The 16649-nt window shown below is 39.1% G+C and overlaps 1 protein-coding gene across 1 annotated transcript; it reads left to right on the top strand.

Moving 5' to 3' along the window:
• Nucleotides 1-6437: 6437 nt before the first annotated feature.
• On the top strand, nucleotides 6438-6983 carry LOC133304223 (uncharacterized). Its single transcript, XM_061504237.1, has one exon. The coding sequence runs from the start codon at nucleotides 6438-6440 to the stop codon at nucleotides 6981-6983; it is 546 nt and encodes a 181-aa protein (XP_061360221.1).
• The last annotated feature ends 9666 nt before the right edge of the window (nucleotides 6984-16649 follow it).

Below are 16649 nucleotides of genomic sequence, written 5' to 3'. Positions count from 1 at the left end.
TAGTGCTGAAACAAAGCTTTTGTGTTGCACAGACAGATTAGCAGAGGAAACAAAATGGGAGATAGGGTATTGAGTACAAGAGGAACAAGATTTCTCGGGACATTATCTTTTTCCTTTTCTAAGAGCAATGGGTAAATCATTAGAATTATCATGATCAGAAATATGAGATTCAGGACTTACCAGTGGTTCAGACGATTGAGGTTGTTGCTGAGGCAATGTGGGATGTGTATCAGTCATAGGAGGATCAATCACAGGAGGATCAGACATAGACACATTGGGAACAGGAACAAGAGGAAGAGACACTGACTCAGGTGAAGGAGTAGACACTGAAGATTCAAATTCAAAGAAGGAAGGTGATGAGTCTTCTAGTGAATTATTCTCCCCCTGAAGATGAATTGGAAAAAGGACTCAGATTCCTGAAATGTAACATCCATAGAAACAAAAAATTTCCGACTACCAGGGTGATAACACTTGTAGCCCTTCTTATCAGGAGCATATCCAAGGAAGACACATTTAAGAGCCCTAGGATCCAACTTACTGCGATGCTGTTTATGAATATGAACAAAGACAACACACCCAAACACTCGAGGAGGAAGACTTTGCAAAGTTTGAACAGAAGGAAAAAGAAGAAGTCATGGAGTGAATAAGACTTACATGATCAAGAACCCGAGTGGGAAGACGGTTGATCAAGAACGCTGCAGTAAGAATGACATCTCCCCAATAGCATTTGGGTACATGTGTTTGAAACAGTAAGGCACGAGCAACTTCAAGAAGGTGACGATTTTTTCTTTCAGCAACCCCATTTTGTTGAGGGGTGTCTACACAAGTAAGTTCATGAATCATACCTTGATTTCGTATAAATTGGGAAAAACTGTGATTAACATATTCAGTACCATTATCTGTTCTTAGTCTCTTGATTTTTCTACCAAATTGGGTCTCAACCATTTTATAAAATTGAAAGAACAGATGTGGTACCTCAGACTTTTCATGCATTAAGTAAACCCAAGTTACACGAGTGCAATCATCAATAAAAGAAACAAACCATCTATTTCCAGAAGCATGAGGGACTTTAGAAGGACCCCAAACATCAGAATGAATAAGATCAAAAGGTTCAACACTCTTAGTACCACTAGAAGGAAAAGACACACGATGATGCTTAGCAAACTCACAAACATCACAATGAAAAAACTCAACAGGCTTAGATAAAAACAATGACGGAAATAAAGACTTGAGTAAACCAAATGGAGGATGTCCCAAGCGCTTATGATGAAGCCAAATCAAAGAATCAGCAGTTGATTGACCATGAGATATCAAGATGTGATCTGTTACTTTATTTGCGGGAGATTGTGACACCAGATAGTACAACCCACCTTGCTCTTTAGCACTACCAATTGTCTTCCCCGTGGCGAGATCCTGAAAAACACAATGGGTAGGGAAGAAGGTTACAGTACAATTCAGATCTTTTGTAATTTTATGAATAGAAAGAAGATTCGTGGAGAGTTTAGGAACATGAAGAGCATCTTTAAGATGTAAGGACTGTTGTAAGTTTATGTCACCAGAACCCGCAATTGATGTATGTGAGCCATCAGCTATGGCTATAGTATGAGTTCCAATGGTAGGATGATAAGAAGCAAAGGAGTCAGCACAACAAGCCATATGATCAGTAGCATCAGAATCAATAACCCAGGAATGTTTAAAATCATTACATGAAGAAAGGAAAAAATGAGTTTTGGGGCTCATACCAGTCAAAGCCAAAACACTAGTATCAGATGGCTTACTTAGATAATCAAGCATGGTTCGGAGCCGTTCTAACTCATCTAGACGAAATGCAGGTTGGGTCTAATTAGGTGCAGGAGTTATTCCAAAGGAAGTAAAATGCGCTTGACCACGCATCCTTGCCATCTTTTCTAAGACAGTTTGCTTTCCATGGAGGCGAAAGCATAAATCCTTGATATGACCCGTTCTTTTACAATAAGAACACCATCGATCATCTCTCTTAGGTTTAGAAGATGCACCATCATAAAACTTTGTAAAGGAACTCCTTTGAGAAGAGGCCATACTGCACAAAAAACAGTCAACGAAAAAGGCTCTAAGAAGCCAAAAAAATTCGGAAAAAATACCAAACGATGTCCGATCTGAGAAAACAACACAGATCCAGAAAGAGAACAAGGAGACAAGAAGAATGGTGGTGGTCCGGTCCAGAAACACCGCCGGACGCGCCTCCACGCGCCGGAGAAAGCAGCTGCGCGTGGGCTTCACTCTCGGACAAAGAGGCGGCGCGTGAGAGCGCGTGGCAAGGCTTCTCCGGCTGAAATTTTTCCGGTGTGGTCGTCCGGTGAGCGCGCTCCTGTCTGTGGGTGGTTGCGGTTGAAAAGTCACCGGAAAGGGTTCTAAACGGTGAAGACAGGTTGAAGGCGGTCAGAGGTGTTTGGGTCGTTTTAGGCGGAGGAACGTTGCGTAGAATGATAGAACAAAAAAAAAAAAAGGTCAACAGTGGTCCCTTTGGTCCAAAAGGTCTCCGGAAATTTTTTTCCGGTGGCGGCTGATGGCGGCAAGAGGCAAAGAAATTAGGGTTTTGTAAAAAAAAACAATAGGTGCGGAAGCAGAGCCCTCAGGATCGAGAGCTCTGATACCAACTTGAAAAAGGTTTATGAAATATTAATTGATTTGTATTTGAATCTGTACATAGGGGTCTCTATTTATAGAGACTTCTTGTCCTAATTTTGACCTAATGGGCTTGGCCCAATATACAAGTAACAGACTAAATAAATACAAATAAATGACTACATAATTACTAATAAATGACTACATAACTACTAATAAATGACTACATAATTACTATTTACAACATTTACCTTTTATTTCCATTTATATTAGGTCAGTATTGTAGAGACTATATAAAGGCATGATTAGGAACCTTGTTATTTAGTTTGTGTTTTCGTTTTGAGAGTTTATGTTTTTTCAGTTTCAAGATTCAATTGCAATTTACGTTTTCTCTCTTTTACTCTTTTGTTCTTCTTTATTTTCTTAATTGCAATAATAGTTTTCTACTTAGCCATGCTAGGTTAAGCGTTCTTTAATCAATCCAAGAATTAAGGATTCTGCGGTTGAATCCGGAGGACCAACGCTTCATCTTGATCCACATCGTTTCTCTTCCTTCAACTCGAATTCGAGTTCTGCGATTGTACCTAAGGTTAGTGATTAAAAATTAGATTTAATGTTTAGGTTAATTAACCTGATGATCTTAAGTCAAACGGGCTGATACTCTGCGATTGTGTGAATAGATGTGCCGTATTGATCAAATGCTAGGCGATCGTCTAGAGAGGGGTTCCTAAGAAATTGTAGGGATTCCGTATTACTTAGGGTCAACCACGATTTGGTAATTCTTTGTCCAAAGATGGATATCTTGGAATCCTAATTCTTGGATTGATTGTTTTTAATTCATAATTTTAGTTTTTAAATCCTTATTTTTACTTTCTTTTTTTAATCACACAAACTCCCCTTTTTACTTTTTGTTTTTAATTGATCGATTAAGATTCTTGCAAATTTCTTGAGAGACGATTCAGGTTGCCCACTTTGTTACAAATCTTTATTTTTATAAACCTGATTAATTTGAGTGAGTTCGACAGCTCACATCATGCATATAGACGAAGTGCAAAAATTAGTGAACATAACAGTTTCTAGAAAAAAATTTACTTTGAAAACAGTGGGTCCACCATAGAGATATAGATTATGGTTCGTCTTGTGAGGCTCTAGATACCATGTTAAATATCAGGATATGTGAGGTATGAAGTAAATCTATATGTCATAACTACACAATAGAGACTCTGTTATAGATTGATTGAAAGAGAGAAACATAGAAATATACATGATATAGGATTTCGTTCCTTATACCAAACTACTTTATGCAATTCTATTTACAACAACATGTTTTCTCAATTTGATCGCAGCCAACTTGTCTTTTTGCTCCTTTGTGAGGTCAAAGACTCTTTCGAATATGCAACCAGTCGATGAACTTATCAAGGTGTATTACGCCCTCAAATTCATATATCTCAATTTTTATTCCAAAGTTGGCAAGAAATGATTGATTCTAGGATGGGTTCTCTACCATCGCTCTTGGTTTGAGAATCGAGTTTTTCCCTTTCTTCCTCATATGGCGACCAAAACTTTCAATTACGCCAAGTAGTTGTTAAAATTGCTTATGCTTATGTTTTCTCATTAATTTGGCAGCTTGTGCGTCTATGTGGCATTTGTGTGCTTCATCGACAAGAAGAATTTCAAGTCCTCTACCTCCGTTTCGACCCCTTGGTCCACGACTATGACCGCCATTTATAAAACAACCGAGCTTTGATTACCAAATAATGTTGAAGCTAAGCAAAATTGGCTAAACAAAATTGAAAATAAGATTCAGAGTAGCCGCAGCTCTTAATGATAATTTTATTCAATCAAAACCAACCAAACAAACTGGGGTTTGCATCGCCATTAAATATGCATGGAAAATAAAAGAATAAAATTACAAAATTACCAAGTGTAAAATAAATTGTTAAAAATAAACAAAACAAGCTTAAAAAATCAATGAAAAGCTCCAAAAATAGTCGATCTTATGGCATGGCTTTAGTTCAGAAACGTAATTTGGGCCCAATTTGAGTTGGTCGCCCCGATTGTGTCAAATTCTTTTATGATTCTTCAAAATTTTGTGTATAAAAATTAAATTTGTATTTGTTTATTCGGTTCATACGATTTATCAAGTGACCGAACTGCTTTTTGTAACATTGAATATAAATTAATAAATCATTTTTTTTGTAACAAAATTAATAAATCTTTAGTTTAACTTCGGTGTATTGTCATTGTAAAATATTTTCTTATTACTACTTTTATTCAAAGAACTATTTATATTATTACCAAATCTTACGTTATTTCAATTTTATTACAAAAATAATGAGATAAATTATTAAATAATGTTACAGATAAAATGGAAAATTGCCAAACGACCGTAAAATTTAACAAAAATACCTTAAACTATTGGGGTGGTTATATTTACTACTAGTTTAGCCTTACTACTCTTACTACCTATTTGGTTACCGTCACATTTATTTGAAATCAACGGTTGAAAAAGAAGAAAAATTAATTGCCGTTAATTTCAAATTGATCCAACGGTAACCAAATAGGTAATAAGAGTAATAAGATTAAAATGTTAGTAAGTATAATCTTCCCCTAAACTCTTACCAATAATTCTAAGTTTAGCCAATTTTTATGTTTAATACATTATTATTATTATCATTATTACTACTACTTTTGTAAGTAATAATACATTTTTTTTTAGTTTAACAAATTACTCACCCCATGTAAGTGAAGGTATATCATCAGAAACGCGGAAGCGCATCGTACCGATGCGATGAGGAATGAAGAACACCGCTTTGATTACCTGGAATGAAGCAACGAGCGTGACAAATTCTCACGTTCAGTTCTCCTTCTCAAGCCTCACGATCTGCAGCAACGCACCACGGACGGTCGCAATTCCGCTCTATGGTTGATCTTCCAGGCTATGACTCAAGGGGATCAGGGAGTCGTGTGGGCAACCGTTCAGATGATGAACATATGCCTCTTTGGTCTGTTTCTGATGTTTGTAACCCTTGGAGGCACTAGAGAGAAAAGATAGTTTATATACTCTACCCAATCCAATACTAACCCTAAGCTTCATGGGTTGAAATTAGTCTTTTGGGCTCACTCTCACTGAAGCTATTGAGCTTAAGTGAAAAGAGCATAGTAAACCCAACAGTAAGACGCATATCTGTTGTCAATGCTCATGATGTATAACAATAAATTTCATATAACAAACAAGAAATAAGTAAAATCGTAGAGATAAATCTATTTCCCGCTTTAATTCGTGTTAACTTTTCATGCTACAACTTAATGTATTTAATTACACCAAGTAAATAACTATTACATCACATTACACACAATCAGAGTACGTAAGCTCGTATATCCATTCGTAGGATCCTCGTCAATGTATCTATGCCTATCATAGACACTTGGGCACATAAGAAAAATGCTCTTAGTAAATCTTCCTTCCATAAATGTCCTTCAGAGCTGGACCATTTTCTAATAGCCACCAGTGAGCTTCTAATTTTGGCTAACAAAAATTGCCTTAAACTTTGAAATTACAGCTATATCTCCTAGCCAAGACCATACAAAATCTACTTATTATGTGTTCCGTTAATCAAATTTACTCAAAATTTTCATTGTTCTGAGTTATAAGCCTTATCAAACAGAATACCAACTGTACACCCTTTTAAGCTCAAATCATAATGGAAATTTTTAAACTATAAGTCATGGATTTGTTGATTTCTATCTCAAGCATTGCATGACCCAGAAAAGAAAGTTTTAATGCTTATTCAAAGGGTTACATCTGCTGTGGAATCCAACTTGGTTCAAAGATGAATCATTATTATCTTCAGCAGAATGATTTGGTAACGCTTGAAGATATGAGAGGCCATGCTACAATTTCTGATCAAAAGGGCACTGTAATTTGTCCTAAGCCAAGGCGTTTTGGGGTTGTTCCTAACATGCCCACAAGGCCATTAAGATTGACATTTTGCCAAGAAGGTGAAGGGCCTGATTCAAAAGCAGGGGCAGAACTTCTAGACATCATTTCCAAGGAGAGATATGACGAAGAACAACATGCAAATAATGAAGCCTCATCATCACCTCCTTATTTTCTTGGTTCTCCTCCTGTTAGAGCAGACAACCCTTTTATCCAAGATGCCCAATTTGGATATGAAAAGGACACTCCTCAATCAACACCTTCAATTTCATCATCACCAGGTTTATCCTCTCCATCTTCTTCAGCATCATCAACATCATGTTTATTATCTCCATCTTCCCCATTAAGGAAAGGAGGGTGTGTTAGAATGAAGTTTGGAATTAAATCAGCTACGGTTAGAGTTGTAGGATTTAATTGCCACGTTCCTGCTTTTGCCTAATCTCGTTTCAAAGGACGTGTACATAGAAACACAAATGCCATCATTATTGTGAACCATTGCTCAACAATAGATATCAAATGCCAGAGTTAAGATATGCCATTGGTATTGTATATATCAAAATGGTTTTGTAATGATGATCAGCGTCTTTGTTTTTGTTCATATGGGATATAAGATTTATACAATCAATTCAACCCAAAAGGATAAGATGTTAAATGAGGGTTTATGATGCATAAAGCCCAGCTTACCTGTGCTAAGAAATTTCACAGTAATTAAATATTTTTATTAAGAGAATGGGACAGTGATACTATGTAAAAAACTAATTCAACCCAAAAGCTTAAGCTATTGGGTGAAGATACATTAATGATTTTATATTTTTCTAACACGCCCCCTCGCACGAAAGTCCACTAGACTTGAAGGATGGACAATGCACACGCCTACCTACCTGTCCTATGAAATTCATGTAAAGAACCAATTCAACCCAAAAATTTAAGCTTTTGTGTGATGCTACATTAATGGTTTTTTTACTTGTCTAACACGTCCACTCAAACAAGAGCCCATTGGGCTTGAAGGGTAGATAATGCATCAGGTCCAAACTACTTGTGTTAAAAAATTTCACAACACTTAATTATTTATTAACTGAATGGGGGAAAGTGAGGATCGAACTCATGACTAAGGGTGAAAGTGGGCTGAGCTGAGTTGAGCCTTGTCCCGACAAGCCCAAGCCTATGATAAAAAAATCCAATTTGACCCGGCCCAATAGCATAGTACGTTAGCCTATTAATTTTAACTTTCAAGCAAAACCAAGAATCAACTTCACAAAAAACTCAAATTATGTTGTTAAAACAAGAATCACAATTTCAACATCCAAACAAAATTATAAATCACAACAACAACTTATCACAATCTGCATTTAAGCCACTTCTCAGCATCCTTCAGTAGATCGCTGATCACAGCAGTGAGGTGCTCAATGGTAGATCTCATCATTATCCTACCATTGTGGATGTGCACCAGCTGTCCCTCCACATCCAGCATTCTGTGTTCCAGCTGAGTGATTTTCCCCTCTAAATATGTACCAAAAACTTTGAGAGCTTCTTTGGTTTCTGTTCATTCCTCTGTGTTCTTGAGGAAGAGTTTCTTTACCTGTAGCTCAGCTCTAGTGTTGTGAAGGGAGTAAGCAAGTTGCAGGGATTCAGATGCTTTCTTGATTTCGTCCCTGACAGCCTGCAAGGTTGGTGTAGATGGTGCAGTCCTGATGCTGCTGATGCTGTCTCTTATGGTGTTAAGGAGCTGCTCTCTTTCTGTTCTCTGCTGTTCCTGGAATTTGTTGACAGCAGAAGAGAGTTGATCCATTCCGTTCCTAAGAGCCTTCAGCTCTTCAGTGGTGTCAGTCATGTTGATCTGAGGAACGGATGGAGTCTCAGGGAGCAACTTCTCCATCTTCCTCCCCAACATTTCAAACAGCTGAACAATCCCTATCTGAGATTTTCTCCTTGCTGCTAAGGGGATTTCTAGAATGGGGGAGGATGGCTTTTTCTTCTTCTGGTTGATGTTGCCCGAAGCTGGAGGTCATTCAGGTGCTTGCCTGACAGCAACCTCCTGTATTTTTGAGGAAGATGGGGCAATTGTTGTTTGTTCCTCCATCGGTAGAGGGACTTCCAAGCCCTCTTCTTCTGCTAGAGCCCTAACAATAGCTTCGTCCCCAGAAGTATCGAGACGGATGATAGGACACGAGAGGGGTCCTCCCAGGCTAAGTTGCCTGGGAACAATTGGCTTTTACTTTTTAGGGGATTCAACCAGAATCCCTTTTCCTTTATCAAGGTTCTTTTGTGGATGAGCCTCTTGCTCAGCCATATGTTCTTCTACAGCAGGATTTGCATCTGTTTCTTTTATTCCCTCTCCTTTTTGTTGCCTAGGAGAGGGTTGTTGCATTACTGGTGGTGGTGAAGAATGAGCAGGTGGTGGTGGAGGGGACGAAACGTCAGAAGATGAAGTAGCAGAGCTACTTGGGGACATTTCCCTAGCAGCTGGTTTGGACGTTCCTCCAGTCTTCATCCTTTTTGAGATAAGCTCATTTTCTTTACTGTCCCCTTCCTTGTCAGAGAGGGTGATAGGTTTCTCAGAGGATGCTCCCTCTGGCCTTTTAGTGCTGCTGAAGGTTCTCTTCAGCCTCTGGCTAGAACGTTCCACCTTTCTTGGGGGAGCTTTGGCAGGGGACTTCTTTTTGCCCTGCTTGCGCTCAGTAGCAGCAGGGGCTTCCTTCTTCACCTTGATGGGAGGTGGAACGGTTCTTCTTTCCTGAGTGTAGGCCGAAGTTGATGATTTTGAAGGGGTGGCCTTCGTGGTTGTCTTCTCTGGGGCCTCAAGGCCCTCTTCTTCATCAATATCACCTGCATCAGTGGTTCTCAGACCATTCCATGTTTTGAAATCGATGACAGACCCTACCACTAGGTCTTCATCTTCACAAGTCTTGACTTTGGCTCTCAAGCAGAGTTTTGTGATTAAGCAAGGAAGACAGACAGTAGTCTTTTTGATTTCCTTTTTCAGGCTGCTATATATGAGAGGTACTGCGTCAAAGGGAATATTCTTCATGATGCAGTAGAGTTGTATCTGTAATGCCCATTTGACTGTGGCATCATGAGAGGAAGGAGTCAGATTAGAGTTAGCAAAAAGAGACCAGAATCTGGCCTCGTCTTTCAGACTGCCTTTGCAGAGGGCTCCTTTTGAATAGACAGGATTACTAGTGATGATCAGATTCCTTACTTCTTGTGTGAACTGTGGGACTTCCTTGCTTTCGATGTACCCTTGGTACGAGCAGTTGGGGATAGTTGGGAGGTTAAGGACTTCCTTGATGGCAGAGGGGGAGAATGACACTTTCTTCCATCTCACCATTACTTCATCATTGGTGTATCCTTCGGGCAGCCTCTTTGCGTGGTACAGGAACTCAGTCACCAAAGAAATGTTGAGTTCTCGTACATCGGTGGCGAATAGAGTCCACCGTAGTTTGGTTAAAGCTTTCTTCATGAATGATGGAAGAGGAGCTTTATCCTGTACGAAGATGTTTCTCTCTAGATAGAGAGCTACAACATCTTCGATGATTTCTGGGTCTTGGTTATGGCTGGCCATAGGGACAATGGTTACAGAGAGTCTAGTCATGGTTGAACAAAAAGAAGGTCAGGGCACAATGCAGAGGGGAATGAGAATAAGAACAAAAGTTTATGAGATTAGCAGAGAATGGTAAAGATTGAAGAAGAAAGGAGATGAGTTTAAATAAGCATGCAAAGGAGGGAAAATGATGAATTTTTCAGGATGTGGAGGTTAAAGACAGGGATTTGAGGAGGTGGTGGAATGGGGACATTTGTGGAACGAAATGTCAGGGTGAGTGGTTTTCAACTGCTTCTGATGGTGGTAAGGAGGTGGAACGGTTTTAGGTTAGAAACGTGGGAGAGAGGGGAATAGGGTAAGAGCAGTTGTATTAATGGCTGAGGAGACAGTTGCTTTTTCAGGGCACGTTTTCAAAATTTGCAAAAAGTGCAGATTTGATAACGGCTGCGTATATGTGAGTGACTCAGCATGGACAGGTGTCTTCGTCACGCTTATCTCCTAAGCCAGGGAATGTTCCCTTTGTCTTTTACCTATACTATAATAATAAACTAATTCCTAACGAATAAAATGTAAACTTGCTTAATAAAAGAACTCGAAATTGAAATTGCATGGTAAAGAAATACTAATTATTTAAAAATTGCAACTGAAAGTGTGTGCAATTAAAATTATAAATAATCACAATTATATATATATATATATATATATATATATATATATATTAAATGAAAACAAATATGGGAGTGTGTGGTTATTGAACCACCCCAAAACTATGTTCCTGGAACGGAACGTATTTTAGTTGGATTTGGAGTTGAACATCAGACGTTCCCTCCATTTTGGGAGCTGTGTGGTTAAGGTTGCCCACCCCAAAACTTTGCTCTTTGTTAGAAGGCAAAGGTATCCACTGGGTTGCCTCTCAGTCAGCGCTTAGTTTAATGTCTTTAGATAGACATGTTACTAACCTCTCTGGTTTCTGGGGAGGTTATTGAGGGAACTTCAGTATCCTCTGGTAAATGTCCTGGTGTCCTGGTGTTAAGGCTAGCAGCTATCTGTCCCAGGTGGGACTCAATGTTTCTGACCACAGCATCGTTCGTGGTGACATATTCTTTGACATAGCTTTCCAGGGTGTTGATGCGTTGGTCATCTATTTGGAATGGAGCATAATTGGTTCTTCTATGTGGTTCATAGGCTCCGTTCCACCTGCTTCTGCCTTGTTAATACTGCTGCTGCTGATTGTTGTATGGCCTTTGGTTCATGGATGGTCTTCATTGTGGATTATGGTTCTGATCCTTCATTATGGTTCCTCCAGGGTTTTGATTGTGGTTGCTAACTGCATTCTGATTGTCTCTGGCCTGGGTGAAGTTTCAGTTCCCGAAGTTTTCTGCATAACATACCAAGGCAGTAGATGGACAGTCTGTTGAATCATGAAGGTCACCACAGGCTGAACATGGTTCACTCTCAGTTGCTGTTAGTTGTAAGACTTCCATCCTTGGTTGTTCTTGATTAACTTTCAGGTTCTTCACCTCATTCATTAATATGACCAGTTGGGACTCCATGGCAGTTTGTTTGTCTATTTCGAGCATGCCTGGCTTCCTTACTGGGCTCATCCATTCCAGTGGCCATTGGAGACATCTTTCTGCAGTGCCTTCAATGATTTCGTACCTGGATTCAAGGGTACCTATAAAAATATATCCTCCTGCAGCAAAGTCTAAATGTGATTGAGAAGTATGGTCAATGCCTTTATAGAAAGACTGTAAAACTCCCCAACTCTCTACCCCATGGTTTGGACATTTTCTGATGATGTCCTTGTATCTCTCCCAAGCTTTATAAAGATATTCTCCATGAAACATTCTAAAGTTAGAGAGTTCTGCCCTAACATTAGCTTGTCGAGACATAGGGAGAAACCTTTCTATGACCTTGTTAGAAAGTTCCTCCCAAGAGTGTATGGATCCAGGGGTGAGAGTTTTCATCCATGTTTTTGCTTTTGAGCCTAGGGCGTGAGGAAACAGCCTCATTGTCATACTTTCCTCTGTCAGACCCTCAGCTTTGAAATTATCACAGATATCTTGAAAGTTTGTGAGGTGTGTGTAACGATCTTCTGCAGGGAGTCCATGAAAGACTCCAGCTTCCCTTATCATGTGGAACATGATGGGTTTCAATTCAAAATTAGGGGCTACAGGAGAGAGGACTACTCCCCTTTCTTGTCTGTTCCTGAAAGGAGCAGCCAGGGTTCTAAAATTCTGTTCAGGAGGGATGTCATCATTGTTATGATCAGCCATGTTTTCAAAAATATTTTCCCTGAGATTTCTTCTCCTTCTATGTAAAGTGCGTTCTGGCTTAGGGTGAAAGAAGAACTCAGGTATCTCAGTGGAGTGGGGAGAATCTGTTTCAGACTCTCCACTCATAAACCATAAAACAGATAGTATGAATCAACAAAATATGTGACAAATAAAAATGGAAATGAAATATACAGAGTATGCATGTACTTTAAAACAATAATACGGACAAAATTTTAGTGTATCTATCCCCGGTAACGGCGCCAAAAACTTGTTGGGTGCTCAGAGGCTGTTGGATGAAAATATAGTATGGTGAAAACGTTCCTCAGTTTACTAAGAAAGAACACAAGTGTTTTTTCTTAGTTCAACCCAAGTGCGCAAGTGCACGCATCAAGTAATAAATGGGAGTACTATGCCCAGATTATCGTTTCCACGAGGATATAACTCTAATTAATGTCTTATACTATTTTATAAAAATAAAATTGAAAAGAAAAGTTAGTAATTGACCTGTTTGGTCAAACGTTCCCTACTGTCTTGACAACGTTACTCAAGGACAGTAGGTTCAATCAAACAACAAACAGTTCATCGCTTCGTTATGTATGTCAACCTTCTTGTTTAGGGAAGGAACAACAATATTCATGAGAGGTTTATAGATACAAGATTAAATAAAGAAAAATACAAAAAGTAATAAAAATAATCAAGAGACAACAAGGTGGATGGTTTAAAAACAATAATAACAGAAGGAACGGATCCACTACTCCATTCATAAATAATTATTTTCTTTACTCAAGACTCAACACTTAAGTATTTGTTCCAGTTTTCTTTCTGCCAACTTCTGATTCCTCAGCTTATGGACTAGATGGCTCACAAGTTTCCATATTCCTATGGCTCCCTTGACTCCAACATGTACTTAGTGCAGAACCTTAAAATGAACGAAGTGGCCCCTTATTCCTAAGGCAACCAGCACTACTGTTTCCACAGTACTGCCATCCCCTTCTGATTAAGTTGTCTGAAATCCTTTCCTTATGAAAGATCCTTTCTCAGTATGTGTTTGATTTCCAAAGATACACAATGAAGATAGTACACTTAACCAGAGAAACACAAAAGCTATAATACAAGAGCTTCGAAAATAACTTTTTAAGAACTTTGCAGTTTTTCCGTTCCACAGATAGTTTAGCCCGTGGCTACTAGTTTAAACATAATTATTCCAAACTAAAGTCCCATAGACCCGAGATTTTCAGTTTAGAGATAACGAGTGGAAAGGAGAGAAATAACACTTGTATTTAAATGAAAATAAATTGATTACAACAAAATGAAAAGTGGAGAAGATGGTTGTTGCTCGTGAGGAGTCTCAAGTGGGTGATACAGAAAGAAGAAGAAGTGTTGTCACTTAACTAAAGTTAAAATTGTACAAAGAAAAACTACGAAAATAAACTAAGTGATCTCTTCTTAAGGAATTCAATCCTGCTTGGTCGAACCGAGAGCTGCTTAGGGATATTTTTAAGGAGCAATAATACAGAGTGATAATCGAGATTGCAAACAGGAGCAATCTACTCTGATGGAGAGCAACCCTCTTCAACTATACGCAAGCGTACGTGTCAAGCAATACAGGGTGTTGTTAGCCCAAGATTTATCGTCCTCAGGGAGCAGTTGTGAAGAAGGAATCGTTCAGGGAAACTTAATTCTTAGAAAAATGAAAGGAAAGTAATTATTCTCAACCAAGCTTCACAAGGAGCAATCTCAAGTCAGCTAGTTAAACAGTGTTAACCATTCTAAACTAGATGAGAGCAGTGAATAACTTAGCATATTCATCAAATATCAAGGCATCAAATTGAAGTAACTTAAAAGAAATTAGTGAAGTGATTATAAAAGCAGCAACAGATAAGCACAATTTGGTTGTCGTGAAGAAGGTTATAACAAAAGTTTGATGTGAGATTGAGTTTTGGAAGAGTTAAGTAGGTGTTTCGGGTTCCATATTTTCATCCCTTTGGTTAACCCTGCTTGGTAGCATATTTTAAAAATGAATTCTGCTCACTTCGTCGTTTTGCCACAAGTAAGTAAAAGAGCAAGGCCTTACTCTCCACACTACTCCGTAGAACTTAGAGTTAAATGCAAGGAAACCATGCTGCCTTCTCAAAAGAGCCTGGATTCACATGGTAGTGCTCTTCATTCCAGGTGTTCCTCCCTCCTTTCTTCAGGCTGAACTACCCCAAGATCTTGAGATTGCTCCACTCGCCCTTATCAGTGTTTCATCGACCGAGTGGTCCCGGGATGAGGTTGCCAGCCCAAAGGGTTTCACAGAATCAATATATTAAATCAAAGAACAGCTCAAAATTCATTCATAAAATATGTGTTCCTTACAAAGTTATCCTAAGACAAAAGGGATTACTTCTATGGAACCCTCACCTACTTAAAGAAAGTTGGCTCCTAGCGAGCATTACAAAAGAAAAAATATCAGGAAAAATAATATGGCCAGCCCTCTAATTGTGTCTCCTCTTCATGAAGGTTGATTCTTCCTTTTATAGAGTTCTTCTGTCAGATCCTCATTGTCCCTTTCATCAAGGGTTGTGCCTTCTTCAAATCCTCTCCAATAGCTAGTCTTCTCTCTGCCAGCTCAGCTTTGCATGGCTGTGGTCCCCCTTGCTTTCGGTGCTTTTTCTCGGGTGAGAATTTCGAAATCAGAGAGACACCTCCACCTTCTCTGCTGTGGCTGACGTGGAGGCTCCTGATTGCTGCCTTTTACTGTTTTTGTACTGTAGCAGGCTTTTATGCTCCCTCCTGCGCAACTTTCTTCCTTCTTTTCCTTAATGTGTGGGCCCTTCTGTTAGGTCTCACGTTTCCTAATCAAAACAAATCAACCCAATAATCATATGTGAAAAAGATAATGTCAATTTGCTCCAGGCCTACTCTAATTCTTATTTCAAGTGTTGCTCTGGTCCATGTTTCAAAACAATTGCTCTTCATAGAAAAAGAAGGTTAAAGCGAGTGATATGTGACCAAAACAGGGGTTTTGTGGAGTGATATATACTTAATGGACCTCAACTTTTGAGGATCATCAATACCCCAAAACTAAACATTACTCGTCTCGAGTAATCTCGCACTACTTACAACCTTCTTGTGCTAGGTTAATACTCCTTGAGACTACTGATGAAAAGTTAGACATGACTTCTTCCATTGCTTCATTGGAGCACTCATCTGACTTGTAAGGTTCATCAACTTTATTCAGTGTGTGTGTGACCTCTTCCACTCTTTCAGTCAGTTTCTCGCTGAGTTACTTCAGGAATGAGCTTTTTGCTTAATTTCTTCTCTTGCTTCTTAGCTTCCTTTTTTTTTTTTTAGGTCTTTTGGCTGGAAGTCAACTACCCTTGTCTTTGCATAGGGCTGACCTTCAACAGTGTGCTCTTTGAGTGGCTCTTGCTTCTAACTTTTGATGACTTGGGCCCTTTGGGCACAATTTGGGAGCAGAGGAGCTGACCTTTTTTTTTTTTTTTAAACCAGGGGTGGAGCAAGTTCTTTAAATAAACTGAAGTCCCTTCCTTTTAGCAACTTCATGAGTCCACTGAATGATAGAGTATCAGATTCTTGAGTGGTGCTTTTGTGCTTGGTGTTGCTCCAAATCAGATAGGTACTCTATGTTGCTTGTCAGAAACTATGAATTCCTCAAAGCATCTCAAGGAGCAAAAACCTAAACAGCAAGAGCAATTGGGTAAATCAGGATACTCAGGACAACAAACTTGACAGAAAAAAAAAACATTTTTAGAAAACAAGTAAATCAGGGTGGCGAATCCCTGGTACACCGCAGAGGTTGTTATCTAGGAGCAGTTTGATCAAATTTATTCCACTTCAAACATTCAGGCATTCGTTCAAAAAGATTTAATCGAGTTAAAAGAATAGAGAACGAATGAACCTGGGGTCACCGTAGTGACCCTTATTGCTCCCCAGCTCCTTGGTATACTCCTCTGTGGGGAGCATTTGTCACTGCTTCTGGAGGCAAGATGTTTGGAAATGGTGGATATTGTGTCTGTCCTTTGAATTTTTCGCCCGTTACTGGCGAAGACTTGATCACGATCCTTGAAGTACATCCAGAGTTGAATTTCTTCTTCTTTGTTCTTCATTAACTCATCTTTTAGGAGATTGATTTCTTCCTTCCAGCCAGTTTTGTCTTCTTCATGGGCATGTTCTCTTTCTTCCATCTTCTTTTTCAGCGAATCCACTGCTTTTACCAAATCCTTTACCGTCTTTTGTAAGCTTGAAGATCCCTCCCCTTCCTTGAGCTTTCTTTTCTGCGGTA

This window comes from Gastrolobium bilobum, unplaced genomic scaffold (genome assembly GCF_033153095.1).
Source record: "Gastrolobium bilobum isolate Gb01-03AN ecotype WA unplaced genomic scaffold, APGP_CSIRO_Gbil_v1 utg5280, whole genome shotgun sequence".
NCBI lineage: Eukaryota > Viridiplantae > Streptophyta > Magnoliopsida > Fabales > Fabaceae > Gastrolobium > Gastrolobium bilobum.
This window is presented reverse-complemented; position numbering and strand designations above follow the sequence as displayed.